Source organism: Clupea harengus, chromosome 23, assembly GCF_900700415.2.
Source record: "Clupea harengus chromosome 23, Ch_v2.0.2, whole genome shotgun sequence".
Lineage (NCBI taxonomy): Eukaryota > Metazoa > Chordata > Actinopteri > Clupeiformes > Clupeidae > Clupea > Clupea harengus.
In genome coordinates, this window is record NC_045174.1 from 7306757 (window position 1) to 7322900 (window position 16144).

Genomic DNA, 16144 nt, shown 5'->3' on the forward strand with positions numbered 1-16144 from the left:
GAGCTAATTCTTATTCCCTTTTGTTGAAAAAGAACATTGACTCAGCATAATGGCTCAAAAATAGCTGTCTAAGAATTATGATGTATTTGTTTTTTCTGGGGCCCGGTCCGCAGTAAACCTGTAGATGCGATGTGATGAGAGCACCGGTCTGGATTTCAGGCTTCAATGAGTTTTGGTAAAGAGCTTCTTCAAAAACTCAAAACAGCGCCTATACTTCTGAACGCTGTAAACCTCAAAGTAATCCAACACCCATGTTTGTTCTTACAGGAAAAGACATTTTGCATATTTAAAAAAAACACATTTCTAAATGGCAGCCTTCAACATCAAAGAATGCATGGAATTTTTTTAAAGTACTGTCGTTATACCAGAAATGTCTTTTGTTTTGCATCAAAACCAAGAACAATCTGGTGGTCTCCGCACAGATATTTGATACAGCTCAGTCAGATAAAATATGTCATCAGTCAGTAATTAGTCAGTAATTAATTAAATAACTTAGTAAGTAAGTGAGTCATGACCGACCAACCAACAGACGACAAACAGACAGACAGAAAGATTGATCGCTCCAAAATGGTACTGGCACTAAACTGAATCAAAACAGGCCTGTCACTCACATTGATTTTGGCCTTGATGGTGGTCAGCTTGTCCTGGGCTGCAGCCAGCTCGGCGTTGGCCTTGCTCAGCGCCTGCCTCTTGGGCTCCACCTCACAGTAGACCTGGTAGAACCGGACGATGTTGATGACCCACGAGCAGAGACCCGCGGCCGAGTACGACTTGGACGCCACCAGCTCGGGCTGGAACTCTGGGTCCTGCAGGTAGGGCTGGATGGCCTTCAGGCAGTTTTCGTGGACGTTCTCCTTGTTGAAGTTGACCAGGGAGTCTAGGAAGGCGTCCACCTTGGCCATCATCACCTTGGCGGCCTTCCAGCTGCGGTCCTTTGGCACACGACCCCCCGGGGCCATTAGGACCATGACGGCGGCCGTCACGTTGGTGACTGCGACCACGGGGGAGCCGAAGGACTTTAGTTCTGTTAGATTGTTCTGGAGAAATATTCAGAAAAGGGGAACATTATAAAAGAGTTTTATTGTATGTATGTCCATGACATATATTATTCAATTCCATTCTGAAGCATACTCTCTGCAGTACTCCACTTACTGTGTCAACAGCTCTGAGAGAAATTCAGTTTTAATGAAATTGAACCTCTTTGCCCTGCACTGTGTTCACTGTATGTGGCACTGTTACATTAATTGAATGTTAGTTCCTATGGAGAGCCTTTGTATTTCATGGTTAGTTTTTATATTCATTTGGATAATTTTTTGTAGCCATAGTGCACTATGCCGTACTGCTGTAGCCATAGTAGAACCTTTTAATCTAATCTTTTAATCTACCTTTTAATCTTAAACCTTTTACGATTATTCCCAGGGGCAATGCAAGTCTTGTATAGTTTTGTATTGTATTGTATTGTGTGTGTGTGTGTGTGTGTGTGTGTAGGTGTGTGCCTTACAGTTCTAGTAATGAATCAATAACATCCAAGCAAACGGAGGCTGCTGCATTACCTTGTTGAGGGTGTTGAGGGCCTCCTGGGCGGCCACCAGAGCCGGCTCTGCTTTGGCCAGGTCCTCCTCGCAGTCGCGCTGCTTCTGGCTCACCTCCACGGCAATGCAGGCCACCTTCTGCTCCTCCTCGTCCGCCACCGCCTTCTCGTGGGTCACCTTCTCAGTCTCTACGCCTACCACCTGGATGAGCTTGTCGGCATCCTCGTTCTTCTGCTTGAGCTCCACTTCCTGGGCGGCCAGCTTGGCCTTTAGGTCGTCCACCTATCAGAAAGCAAGAGGCGGAGCTGAAATGTACTGAAATGGTTCGGCTTCTGGTGACTCTTCACTCATTGAGAATGGGACTGTTTCAAAAGAGTTCAACAAAGTGGCTAATTCGACATAATAATATTTCAATGGCTTATATTAACAATTACAGATACACATTACTAACTAACACTTGATGTCAGTGCTTTCTCCTTTTCAGTGTAGTTGCCCAAAACTAATTTTGCATTTCACAAACACTTTTACTGATGCTGCCAATGGCAATCTACAGATATCACTGCCATCAATACCTCCAGAATTCGAAATAGCGGAGGCATGTGCGGTTGAATGAATCAAACAACATATGCCATTCAGTAAATAAATCAATTTAATGAAACATTGTCCATGTGAATATTTCACAGTAATGAAATCGTCATTATCACCTAATTGAATCTAACATGTTTTCAACGACAGCTAATTTGTTTTTTCTTTTGAGTGTCGTCAGTCTATCTGGATAATGATCTTATCATAAGAAAACTAAATGCGCTTTTAATTAAACAAAAACAAAGAAGGTCTCTCCCCCCAAAAAAGGACAATACACAAACAACTGTTCCCTAAGATAGGATTGATGGGAAGCATTTTTTAATGGAGCAAGTTTTTCTAATCACCCTGCTTCAGGACTGTATTATGTAACTGCTGTCAACTTTTCAAGTACAGAACAGCGGTGAAAAAAGCCAATCATGGAGGAAAATTGGAAAGAAGGATGAATACAATCAGCGCTCGAGTCAATACCACAAGACTGGAAAAGACAGCATCATTCAGTGGCAATATGAAGTCTGTGCTAACACACACACACACACACACACACACACAATGCAAACACACACAGACAATAAAAACAAACACACACACACACAGGAAAATGGTGTCTAAATTTGTGGAGGTGCAGCTCAGGGGAGGAAATGAGCCTATTTTTAATCTCTCAAAATAGTTCATTAGCTGAAAGCAAATGAGCTCCGGAGACTGACTGTGTAAGCGGCAAAAACACACAGACGAGATGAAGTCGCTATCAGATGATCGATTAACGCGAGAAATGAAAATGACAAAGTACAGAGCGGTGGCAGATGGAGGCCACTTAAATTCCATTTTGTAAGAAAAAGGTTCCCTCCATCAGCAATGAAAGCAAACCTAATAATACTCTTCCACACAAGACGTCGCACAGAGACGAATGTCTGTGCAGAGAAAGCTCAGCGTTCAAGCTTTAAAAGATAATTTTTCTAAATTACATAAATGGACACACTTGCAGACCTAAACAACTACACTGAGTGAAACGGGACAGTCTTAAATAGCTTGATGAGACAATAGTTCTTCTTTATAGGGGGAGAGGAAGAAGCATCTAGAAGTCTGCACAAGCTAAATGACAGAACACTTTAACTTGCAGTTGTTATTATAAGCTGGAAGTTTGTCCGTCATTATATGGTAGGACTGCTGCCAGCAACTTCTGTTTCCAGTATTTTGTTGGCAAACTAACAATGTAATGCAACTCCGCAGTGGGTTATATCACTCATTTGCTAAATTTTTTTATTTTACAGACACGTTCAAGTCCACAACTTTGTTTTAAACCCTCATTTTGACACCAAACCATGGACTAATATTCTGCAAGCCATTTTGGAACCAGAGTTCCCGTCACTGTCATAATAGGTGAATTAAAACACAATTCAGTGTCAAGTTTAGTCAAGTTTCCATAGGTAAGGAATTAAGCTCTAATGACAAAAAAATTACCATGAAAAGATTGAATATAAAAATAAAAGGTCCGGTCAATAACATACACACAATACCTTAAAAGAGCATCCAAACATTGTCTACTCCATTTCCCAACTTACACAATTGCATCAATATGTTCTAATTGTGCTCTCTTAATACGAATGCCCAGTGTTATTCAGTTTGAGATCTGGCAGTATGTGAGGCGGCTCGCCCCTCTTTAAACTGCCCCTGAGCCGATCCTCCACGCGGCGACACAAACCTCTGCGAGGGCCAGCCTCGCGCCAGCCTCGCGCTCTCAATCAAACTCGCAGTGGCATCGGTGGGCATCTCTTTTCATCACACAACAGGAGCCCAGGCTGCTTGGCTGAGTTTTCAAAAATTTCAATCAAAGCACTCCCTGTTACCCACCCCCTCTCCCTTCACACACACACACACACACACACACACACACACACACACACACACACACACACACACACACACACACACACACACACACACACACACACACACACACACACACACACACACACACACAAACACATCACCCCTTCCTCCCCCCTCACACACACACACACACACATATTACCCCATTCCTTCCCCCTTTAAAAATCCACGTTCCACAAATGAATTCCCAGATGGCTTTCACATTTAAAGGCCAGAGAGAAAAGGAGGGTGGGGGGGGGGTCTGTGTTCCCTGAAAGCCATTACCTGAGACTGAAAATGGGGGAGAGTTTTCCGAAGGCTTTTGCTCAGCTGGGATTCACAGCCACACATCTCCAGCCTGACAGGGCCAGGTGTGGGAAGAGGCCCTGAGAAAGCAGACCCATCGTCTGCATACAAACCCCTTATTGGTGTGACAATCAGAGGAGTGATTGTTGAACTTATTAGCGGGGCGGTTCTGGTCCCAATCCATCCAGCTATGAATAGCGACACTATAAAATGTGATTATGAGCACACGGCACGTGTGTAACATTATAATGCATTAAACTCACCTTGCTACACCTGTCTGAAACAGGAAAAGAGCATAGTTTTTGTACACTCAATAGCACGGAGTCTATTCATTCAAATCATTCATTCATGATGTCTCGTCTCTGTCTCACCGTTGATGAGATGAGGAGCTGTGTTTTTCACCAAAGTCTAGCAAGACCGAAACTTTTAATGAATAACTTATTGCACTGGGAAAATGGAGACTACATCTATTAAAGATTATTTTTGGGCTCTTTTTTTATGACACATGAAGGAGATGATAATAAAGACATATAATGTGTTGGGTGAGATATATATTATGAGTCCAGCCCAGATGAAGTGGGTTGGCTGGCTCCTTGGGGTCTACTTCAAGAGGAATGTGCCGATGAAACAACAGATCCAATTACTGTTGCCTGGCGAAGCATAGAGAGGGGCTACAGAGTGTGCCGGGGAGCTCAGGCTAGTGAAGGGGCTGTGATGGGTGTATAGGCTGCCACTGTGTGCACTTACTATGTACTGTTCTTGTTGACAGATATTGTGGCGTTTCTAAGCATATTGTGAGCGAGCGAGCATGAGTCATTCTGTATAAGGTTGAGCAAAACGCAAACTGAATGATTCGGTCATTCTTTTCCGATTGTGATAAATATGAGCAGGGATTTAAGCTCTGTTTGATGTTAATTATTACAGTGAGTTACTAAGTAAGTGACCACAATCTTTCATCTACTCCTTACAAGTGGCATTTGCCCAGACTCAAAGACAAACCTTCAAGGACAATGTTACAACACATTCTACTTAGTCTTTGCCAGACACAAATTTGACCTTTTACAAAGAGTCTTCATCCTAAATGAATCTCAATCTACGACTTGTCTTAAGAGTGCTTAATTATGAACAATTATTTCATTCCTACCATCTGCAAGATCAAACCCACCACTAGTGCGACCAAAAGAATATCAAGCAACTCAATGTTTAAACTAGAAAAAAAAAACCTGTCTAGGGTTGGATTTTAAAAAAAGGACCAGGTTGAGAATGCAAATCACGCCTCCGTTTCTGAGGAAATATATCAGCCTCATTCAACATGCACCACTCTGTGGGATGCCATGAATTCCAATGACAAGAGCCATGACGGAGGGGAGAGTGGGCCACATTATAACCGAGTAACTGAGCTGCGAACATTATTCTTTGGAAAACTGGCATTAGGAGCTCGGCGGCCCACTGCTGCGACACATTTCCAGCAGACAGAAGGCTGTGGAGTGGGCTCCGAACCAGGGGGTCCAATTAGAGAGGCAAATTAGCAGGGCTTTATAAAAGTGGAGTCAGTTTCCACTGAGTTTTGAATGAGGACTGCCGTAAGTAAAGAGCAGGGTAACAGACTGCTTCAAATCAAGAAGTGCCACTATGAGGTACAGATACTCTGGTCTAAAGTTAAAATAATAACAAGCTGAGTGGATTGGAGCACCTGTGCCTTTCCCAAAAAGATGGATGCTTTTGCAACAGTATATTAATGTATCAAAACGGGACATATTACAGCATATGAATGAATATTTCTTTCTAGTGTGTTTAATAGTCCTCACTTTATATTAATGAACCACAGTAATATCCTAATTGTGCTAATTAAGATGTACTTAAATATTATATACTTGTAATGTAATAACATTATTACACCTAATAACCATAATCTTACACCTTATTCTAACCTCTCCTATCCTAACTAATCTTAGAGTAAATATGTACTTATCTAAGTGCATACTTCATGCATACTCATTTAAATAGCTGTTAATACATAGTACTTGAGGAGACTTAATATGAACACTTAATGTGCTGAGATGCTGAGCAGCCCCATGAGAGTACAGACCTGAGCTGAGGTGCTGTTGAGTTTCTCCAGGCCGTTCTCCAGCCGCTCCATTTTAGTGGTCAAGTCTTTGCTCTTGAGGGCCAGGAGGTTGCGGTAGAGCTTGATCTGCTCCAGGAAGGACTTGGGCGTGGTGTAGTTGTAGCGCCGCTCGTTGACCAGGTAGTTCTTGGAGGTCTGGTTCACGCTGATGTGCACGTAGGCCATGAACTTGCTGACAGATTCCTTCACGGCGGGCTTCAGTTACAAAAAGAAACCAACATGCCTGCTTTTAGCCTTAAAAGGATGAGATTGGCATATTACAGTGTTTGGTGTCGACCTCCCCACTCTTCTATCACTCTCAAAATAAGGAAATCTGGCTGCCTGGCTCAGTCAAGCATGGAGTCTCTCTTGGCATGAGTAAAACACAGAGAAAATCCATTCATGCAGCACGTATGAACCCCTGTTTGTGGGAGTGAGAGAATGCAATCTCTGAATGAACACCTCTTTGAGAAAACAAGCACTCGATTAGGGGCTTATTAGATAAAAGCAATCCTTGACGGAGCAAACTGCAAACGGGAGTGGTTAAGATCTAGGAATTTGCGAAAAGACTGGAACTCCCTGCCACAATTACCGTCACACTAAAAATCTCTGCTTAGTTAGTTTTATATGCTGATATACTGTTTATACTCTATGAAACTCTGTAATGTGTGAGTTTGCAACCCATACTACATTATTTAATGACATTTTTACTGACTGTCACCCCTTCCAATTTCCAGTGCACATATATTACCCATTGTGTATACACAGTTGATTGCCAGTGTTCTTATGTGCTTGTTTGCCTTTGTTATGGAAAACAGAATCAATAAAATGTAATTAACACAACAAAAAAAAATAAACATTTTGCTCAGATTTTGCTTGTGAATAACCTCCCATGTACTCAACATCCTGTATACTTGCACCAAATGCAATGAAAGTCCATGAGATCAACACCACTGGCTGGTGGAGGCTCACCTCAATGTTCTCCACCTCCTGGAGGAAGCGCAAGCTGACCGACTCCAGGGCCTCCTGCGGCCACTCGTGGAACCAGTCGATGGCCGTGCAGTTGACCATGGCGGGGAACTTCCTGCTGCGCACCCTCAGTGTGCTGCCCACCGGGGAGAAACAGAGGGCCACCTGCCGAACAAGAGAGAAAGTGTCTGTGGTGAACGAGAGTGAAAGTGTCTGTAGTGAACGAGTGTGAAAGCGTATTGAGTCTTGAGGCTGTATCCCCTCCGCGTCCCCACTCCCGGGAATATTGTGCAGGTTCATTAAGCAGTATGCAGGTACATGAAAAAAAACACGACAGTAGTTTCACCTCTAAAACTGCTGTGAATCAAACCTCACACTACCTTGGGAATTGGGATGATATATGTGCTTATTTGTGCTACGACGGGGTACCTTTTTATCTGCTTAAACCATAGCTGTAAAAGAGAGCGAGTACTGTGTTTGGTGATTCTCTCTCTCTCTCTCTCTCTCTCTCTCTCTCTCTCTCTCTCTCTCTCTCTCTCTCTCTCTCTCTCTCTCTCTCTCTCTCTCTCTCTCTCTCTCTCTCTCTCTCTCTCTCTGCCTTTTCATTTCCAATTTCTCAGACTCTCTGTTATTGGTGCACCTTTAGACGCCTGCGGACGCGGTCGATGAAGAACTTCCAGCAGTTCTCTCTGGTGTCCATCAGCCCCTGGCCTCGCACCTCGTTCCGCACGCTACTGATGATGTTCTCCACCTCGTCGTCGGGGAACAGGTCCGGGATCTCACCTGCGATGGAAAATATCGACATGATGCCCAGACGTGTGAACAGGTGTTGACAGGGTAGGGGGAAACAGTACGCAAGAGTGAATAACAGTCAGCTATAGAACATTATCTTAGTCTCACGCCAAGGGAGCTACCTCCCAGAGGCGAAGAGTTTCGAAAAACAAACATTTTATGTAGCAGATACATGGACTCTCTACATTTCTGCTGAAAACAGAGTTTATGGCTTCACCTCCAGTTTAGCGTACCTTCTCTTTTTGTAATGGTGCGAATGGCTGAAAATAACAGTTTACAATAACGATAACTCATGGCAATTGTGAAGAGTTATGTCGATATGTCAATAAGACCAAACTCACCCGATGCCAAGAGGTCATTCAGCAGGACAAGGAATTTCTCATCCGCCACCTGGGCATCCGTCATCAGGAACACTGTGCCAACGTTCTTCACGCCAGCTTTGATGTAGAGCGCCCCCAAATCAGTCTGAAGCAACAACACACAATGTCAGCCGGCCACCTCCATCAATGTCCGCCTACGGATGCTCTGGGTGAAATTTATGGCGAACGTTCAAAAGTCGGGGAGGAAGAATAGAGCGAGAGCAGAAATCACTCCAGCCTGCGCTGTGTGTGGAACCAGGCCCGGAAATCATACGGAATTACTCTGGGCAGATCCATAATCAGTAGTCATTACATTTTCATTTCTTTTTCTCTATACAATGTAGCACTCAACATCTCCAGTATGGCATCACTCCAAAGGAGGAATGTAAAGGAGCTATATCCAGTACTGTGTCATAACGGCAAGAGCATAGTTGGTAGGGTTAGGGCAAGGATGTAGGATTTTCAGGGATAGGATTTTGAAAACGGTGAGACTACAAAAGTATGTGCCCAAAAGAACCCTAAAACATCTCGACTGTTCTTTTATTTGAGGGCAGAAAGGAAGTGTCTGGCATTTAAACACACTCTTAAAAATGTACTAATTCATCAAAAGCAGGGGTTTGGGCAAGTACTTCCTTGTGAAAACATTCCCTACTGTAGGGAGAAAAGATGCCAAGAGTGAGAAAAATCTGCGTACATGAGCTGGAATGGGGGGATATTCCCACGTGAAATTGAATTCATATGCAAGTGGCAGTAAAAACCTCTACTTGAATTTAAAATCAGCTGAATTGGAAGAGCTTTAACACACACATCATTCAGACGGAATTTATCTTAGTTAATGTCCTATTCCAGTCCTATTCCACAGCTTGTCATTTTTCTTTTGAATTCAGGACTGCTGCTGGTGAGGCTGGGTGTGCACATGGTTAAATTGTAAAAAATAAATATCAAGGGGCATTTTCTACATAATCTCTTGAAGATTAGGCAAAGACTAACATTATCATCATTAATCCAAAAGGAATGGTATATTTATAAGGGCGGGGTGGTTTTGGTCTAAATAGATTCCCCTGTACCCCACCCCACCCCACTAACACCCTCAGCTGAAGCCCTGGGCGTGCACCTTCAGGTCGGGGATGCTGTAGCCCTTCTTCAGTGTGATCTGGAAGACCTCCAGGGAGCTGATGAAGGCGGCCAGCCTCGTCAGGCTCTGCTTGCCGCTGCCGCCCACCCCGACCAGCAGCGCATTCCCTCGGGGCGACTCCAAGATGCGGTTGATACGACAGCTGAGGAAAGAGAAGATGAAAAGAAGACGATGGAGAAGTGAGAGGGTGTGCAAGAGGATGGGGAGAGCAGGGGGTGGGGGGGGTTGGAGAAGTGTTATTGTACGCCAAAACATTGAGAGAGAAAAAGGGTGTCAGGGAGAAAAAAGGTGTTTGTACTTAATATGTGTTTGAGTTAATATCATCGCTGTTGGAAGTGTAATCACGTTCTCAAGACAAATTAGCATTATTGCTGTCATTATTGCTACTAGCAGAAGCATCTGAAGCAGTGGCACAAAAACAAAATTGTCACACAGTTTCCACCCTCTCTCACAGCATTGTCACCACTTCTCCCATTCCCACAACCATTATCACCCCTCCACAAAAATCCTTCATTGTCAGCCATTGGAATGAGAGATGCACCAGAACTGTCAGAATCATTTTGGGATTCTTTCCCCCTTACATGTGACACATGGCGTCCTCAAAGAGGACCAGGTTCAGGGCGGCGTTGACTTCGTTGTAACCGTCCAGGGCCTCCAGCAGAGTTTTGTTCAGGCTCCCCCAGGACTGCACGGGCATGTATTTGGGCTCTCCGACGCCCGAAGCGAAGTGGCAGAACATATTCATCGCCCGGGCTTCCTCCAGAGCCTCCTCCATGTCCTGTTGGAGAGGACAATCTGAGTAGGCATTAAAGTATAAAGAAATATAGCACAAGCCACCAGAAGGGGAAGATGGTAACAAAGGGGCTACCATCACATAGCGTTTTAAAAGCACCCACCGCACTCAATTAAAGTGGACATCGGGTGATTGAGCTTAGATTGGATTTTCTTTTCTGCACCCTACTCTCTGGTTCTCTTGAAAGTGTTTGTTTTTCCTTCTCTCCTTCCTTTCTCTCTTTTTTTTTTGGTTGTGAACGATCCCACACTACCACACTACTCATCCACGGCAATTTTTTTTTTTGTCAGGCTTGTTATACTCTTCCCTGTGACGGGTGACGGTGAGTCGAAGTTGTGGACGTGTTTTGGTGCGTCGAACCGAGCCAAGCCCAGCAGCACATGGAGAAACAGAGGAGTGTCAGTTTGCTTGCTGTAGTTGTGTGTGTAAAAAGAAAGTTCTGGAGGTTTTCTCACGGGGGAAGTGCATGGTGACGTGTGGGTGGAGGATGGGAGAAACAAACAACAACAACAACAAAAAAACATTATGATGTTTTCTCCTCCAATTTGCTGGACTGATGACGGCGCCAGCTGACAACTTCTCCTCTGATTAGCATTGTCTCCGTGACGACGAGCCTCGCCGGTCAGCACCAGGTTCTGCAGGATCGACCCGAGCTGCTGGCAGCAGAGACAGATATGCAGACAGACCCCCCCCCCCCCCCAACCCTCCTCCTTACCTCGTAAAACTTCCTGGCAGTGTCGGACTGCAGCTTGTCGAAGGTGGCAAAGTCCCTGTCTTCCACCATCTTGTCTCGGTAGACCCGGTTGGACTCGTGCAGGTAAATCTTCACCAGGTCCTGAGGGGTCTTCAGGCACTCACTGGTGCAAAACAAGATACCCTGAGAACAAAAGAAAAAAAAGTTGGAGCTTGTTTGAGTGCTATTCCATTATTCTCTGTTCACTTCCTTGTTCCATGTTCCTGGTCCTGGTGTTGCGGGAAAAAAAGAGAAGCTAGCTTCATTTTAAAATGCTGGATTGCCACAATTAATGCTGCTCTGCATGAAGCTGATTAGGCTCAACTAGTTATTCTAATATTTTATACAACAGTTCGAACAATTTATTCATTTGTAATTGGAGAAAAGGTATTCCATGAGTGGGGATATCCTGGCACAACCCCACTCGGATTCTTCGCCAATAGTAATCATTCCACATTTGGATGACACTTCAACCGTTGAATTGTATGACTTCAACATTTCATCCATTCAAAGCAAGAGAGCAGAATGGCAGGCAGCAATTTTATAATGTTACATTTGGCAGTTTCTGAGTGAGGAAAGAGAGCAAATGGTGTAGGGGGAAGATACAAATTAACATGTAACCTGAAGACAGGTGAGTGTTCAAATGAATGGGCATGAATAGCCTTTCTGACTCAATTTGGCTGTAGAGTGACTGTATTCGTTACTTGGCAACACCAGATGCCAAAAACTCAGGTTGGAACTCATTTTTCGTGTGGAGAATTAATAAACCAAATAAATGAAAGAAACTGTTGTAAAAAAAAAAGCAATATGACACTTTACCAACCCCACTCTCACGCGTGTCATATTGCTCAAATGAAGCAAATGTGTTTTTCTCCTTCACTAAATGTAATGACCCAACAACGACCTGATAACACAAGGTATGAAGGCCATATAAGCACTAAACATTCACAAAAGTTCAACTTTAAGTGGATTTCATTTAATTAAATATCAGTCTCTTATCCCACAGACCCCGTAGGTACAGTGCTGTCAGAAAAAGTTCAAGCGCATTCAATCATCTCTGAAGAAGATGGCTCTGGTTACGTATGCTAGTCATTAAATCTGCTTCTGGTAGCACTGCTGAGTAGGAACGTTCGGCTGTGTGTAATGTGCCATCCTTCGGGGAGTCATTCTTTATTTAAGTTCGACGACACAGTGCAGCGCAGAGGTTAAGAGTTACTGTGCTGAGCCAACAAATTGGACTGGTGAAAGAAAATACTCAGTGTGACACTTGGGCCACTGGTAAGTATGTGATTTGACAGAAATGTCAGAAGAATGTTAGCCTGGTATTCAAATTCACTTTGTGAATAGACAGTCTACTGGGGAGGGTTTACAGTTGTTGCATCCTAATGGAACTTGGGGTTCATTTTGAAACCATTGGACCAGCCTTTGACTAATCAGCATTGACCTCTATGGGAATGCCATAATTCCTATGGTGCAAGCTGATGTATTAGCCTGTTCCTAAACCCTGTTACTGTAAAATAAACATTGTCTTTGCACCTTGATGAATACATTTACACGTTCTTCTTGTTGTTTGCTAGCGTTGCTACGCCTGTTTGTATCACTTCATCTAACTCGAGCACTGCCACCATTGTTGTAACTCATTTCAAAAACATGCTTCACTTCAACATCATCACAATTAGCCACCCCCACTGGAGACTGACTGGAGGCCCGGCGAATGGCCCAGCGATTCAGCAAGTTTCCAGACTTTAATCACAGTGAAAACTGAGCTGTGAGCAATAGGCAGGCGAGGCCAGGTTAGAACAATAGGCCAGACTTGACTTGAATCCTATGAATCCCACTTCGAGTGAAGTGTTTTGTTTTAAATGGAGCATTTGATCTCAAGGCCTGAAAACTCAAGACCTTTGTCTCACTTAACTTGGTGTGAAACCCCTGAGAGAGACAAAGAGTGCTGAATCACTCTAGTTTCCATACTAAATGAACTGGCAAACGGAGCATAGAAACCTCTTTCTTTTTCAATAGACAAGAAATTCACATTAAAATAATAATTTCATGGTCAGAATGTAAACTATTTTTTTAAGCAGCGGAACTTTTTTACCGCACAACTACACCACAAATCTCTACAATAACGCAACGATGGTGCAGAGCCAAATGGCCATAACGCATTGCTGGCTGGGTGTTTGTGTTTTATTTAGAACGTATACAGTCAAGGTCGTTGTTCATGTTTGATTAGCTTTGCCACCCTCATACTGGCAGAGGCAGGTACACAGATGGCCCAAATCAGTTCCGTTTAGTCTCTGTGGCAACCGCGCCACTGGGCAGGGCTACGGGCGTGTGCGGACGGACGGATGGGCGCACTTCTTTCTCTACGCCGTATCGCACTTGCAAGCTGCTCCTAACCCATCATCCCCGGTGAAGGAGGGGGGGGAAGCAAAAATAAATAAATAAACAAATAAACAAACAACGTCTGTGTGCCGCAAAGCTCGGACACGGTCCTGCCGTCAACTTCCGTTAGCAGGGGTGACAATCCCATTAGTCACAATTGTGGACGCAATGTGACAACTGTCTTCTAAATCCACTGCTAAATGGAGCAGGTAATTGTTGTGATTAGACATGGAAACTGGCAGCGCTGGATACTGATGGTAATACTCAGGTGCTGAGATTGTGTGTGTGTGTGTGTGTGTGTGTGTGTGTGTGTGTGTGTGTGTGTGTACTTGCACTTGCACAAATACACACACATAAGACTAGTCTTCCAGACCACTGTCCGAAGAAGCACAGTTCACTTCTTTGCGCATACAGAATCTCATTGTGCTACCATGGCAGATGATCCTCTGGGTGCTGGCAAAGCAATTATAAGCCTGTTTATGCATTCAGGAGGTTGCACACACAAAAAAAATGGGCCCTAATTGATGGTCAACTGGCAACCAGCAAAGCAACAAGCGAAGTCCAGTGCACATAAATTAAGCTAATTTAATAATTTGGCTAAATCATTTTGCACAAACATGGGGGGGGGGGGGGGGTCAGAGCAATGCTCCCAAATTCCACACAAGAGCTTAGTTCATACATGATGGGTTTGGACTTCAATGAAATTAGGGGCCCACAGCGTCTGTATTCAGAGGTTGTAGCAGGGTTGTGTGGAATTACAAATACAAGTAGAGACAAGATCAAGTTAGATCAGACTAAATAGAGCGAATTGGCTTCTAGTTGCCACTCATCTTCAGTGGGTTTGAGATGGAAGATTAGCTAATTCAATTCCCTTGTTTGTAATCTAAAGGGTGATCAACAGAAGAGAGACACTGTTGCACAACTCAATGTGACTGGTGCAGTATCAGAGAAACAGACACCTTGCAGAAAAAGGCTGAGAATAAAGTGCTGTAAAAACCTATTTCTGTTAAATGGTTTCCATCAGAATAAATAACTACTGCATTGGCTTGCATGCATTTTACAGTTTTTACAGTGTAAACATACAACAGCATCTAGAAAGTTTCCCCTCTATTTAATGCAAGGTCATTGACTAATTCATAGTGCTAGATTTGCCTCTTGTATGAATAATATAATTAAAAGAAAACATTTTCCTATCAAAAACATAGAATAGATATTAAGACATAGGCAACGCATAGGCCCTATTTTAATCACTTTCTGGATAGAAAATCTGCCGCTGAAATAGTTGACACTAACGTGATCTGATGTATCGTAGTGTGTTTATGTGTGTGGGGGGTGGCCTACATTTCTTCAGTGGGAAATTGACATGCCAAATAACAGCACGCTCCTGTCAATACTAATGGATTCTGAGTCAAATGCCAACACTTGAGGAAGGACGGGGTCAAAGATTTGAAGTTTATTCAAATGTGCAGCCCTGCACAAGGAACCATGCCCCCAAACCAAGGCTCAGGAAGTGACTCACAGGCAGAAGAAAAGGCATAACAATTAGACCAGCCAGGTAGTAAAGTCAGCATGTAAAGTCAGTATAATTAGTCTGCATGATTCAACTCGTCATGCATAAATCAGGCAGTCATGAGGTAGACAGAGATGGATCATGTGTGCACTGATGGAACATGGGTTTTACGGGGAACTTTAATCTAAAGCACAGGACAGACACAGACTGTGTGGGTTGTTACTTTATGGCTATCTCTCTGCCATGTGGGCATTTTTGCATTGTTGGGAGAAGCCTGTGGAGCTGATAAGACAGCTGAAAAGGACATTACTTCTTTACGCACAAAACATCCCAATCAACCAAGACTCCTCACACTGAGCGCGTGCCAAACACAGCCCAAACACACATGAGTGTTAAAGTGCATAACGAACTTGAGGCAAGTGCTACTTTTAAAAAACGAGGCCATCTCAAGGGCCGGGAAAAAAATGACAACACTCACACTGATAGGCTGGAGCTCGACACAGCTTGAACGTGAGCCTCTGCTCTCGCTCTCAGACATGCCAGTACAATGCAGCGGGAAGTCACTTAAGATGATGCAGTGCAGACAGGCCCCTGTTATGCCTTCTGGTTGTGCCAGACATGGAGGATAATGCAGGGGATGTCTCAGCACACTGGCAGGTGACAATGCAGTCTTACTGACGCCCCAAAATGGGGGCTAATTAGTTTAGCATATCCAAGCTCACAGCCCTAAAAATTAATTACCGAATGTCTGTCAAGACGTTTTTTTTTCCCAATAAAGGACTGCACCTTGCGGCAGCATATAATTAAAGACACAGCAAAAAAATTATAAAGAAGTGATGTTTTGAGAGAAACAACTTTTTGTAAGGGGTATGTGTGTGGCGAGGGTGAGTCTTTTCTTGTATTCCATTCATCACAACAGAGCAATTCTGGAGGAAAATCTTGAGTGTTTGGCACTGTGTGAATACATTTTTGAAACATATTAAAACCCAGATCTGTTTTTTTTTTCTTCTTTCCGTGAAAGCAAATCATTTCTGACAGCTTTTCGCAACGACTAAAGGACACAAAGTCGCTGTAG

General features: G+C 43.7%; 1 protein-coding gene across 1 annotated transcript in view; it reads right to left on the bottom strand.

The window, feature by feature from the left end:
• LOC105888876 (dynein axonemal heavy chain 9) overlaps nucleotides 1-16144 on the bottom strand; it is a 102093-nt gene that overhangs the window by 43146 nt on the left and 42803 nt on the right. The window contains exons 42-50 of the mRNA XM_012814636.2: nucleotides 11160-11321; nucleotides 10233-10429; nucleotides 9631-9793; nucleotides 8499-8622; nucleotides 8006-8148; nucleotides 7369-7530; nucleotides 6379-6612; nucleotides 1554-1814; nucleotides 612-1037 (exon numbers count right to left, since the gene is read on the bottom strand). Of these exons, the coding sequence (XP_012670090.2) occupies nucleotides 612-1037; nucleotides 1554-1814; nucleotides 6379-6612; nucleotides 7369-7530; nucleotides 8006-8148; nucleotides 8499-8622; nucleotides 9631-9793; nucleotides 10233-10429; nucleotides 11160-11321 (1872 nt within the window). The remainder of the gene's footprint in view (nucleotides 1-611; nucleotides 1038-1553; nucleotides 1815-6378; nucleotides 6613-7368; nucleotides 7531-8005; nucleotides 8149-8498; nucleotides 8623-9630; nucleotides 9794-10232; nucleotides 10430-11159; nucleotides 11322-16144) is intronic.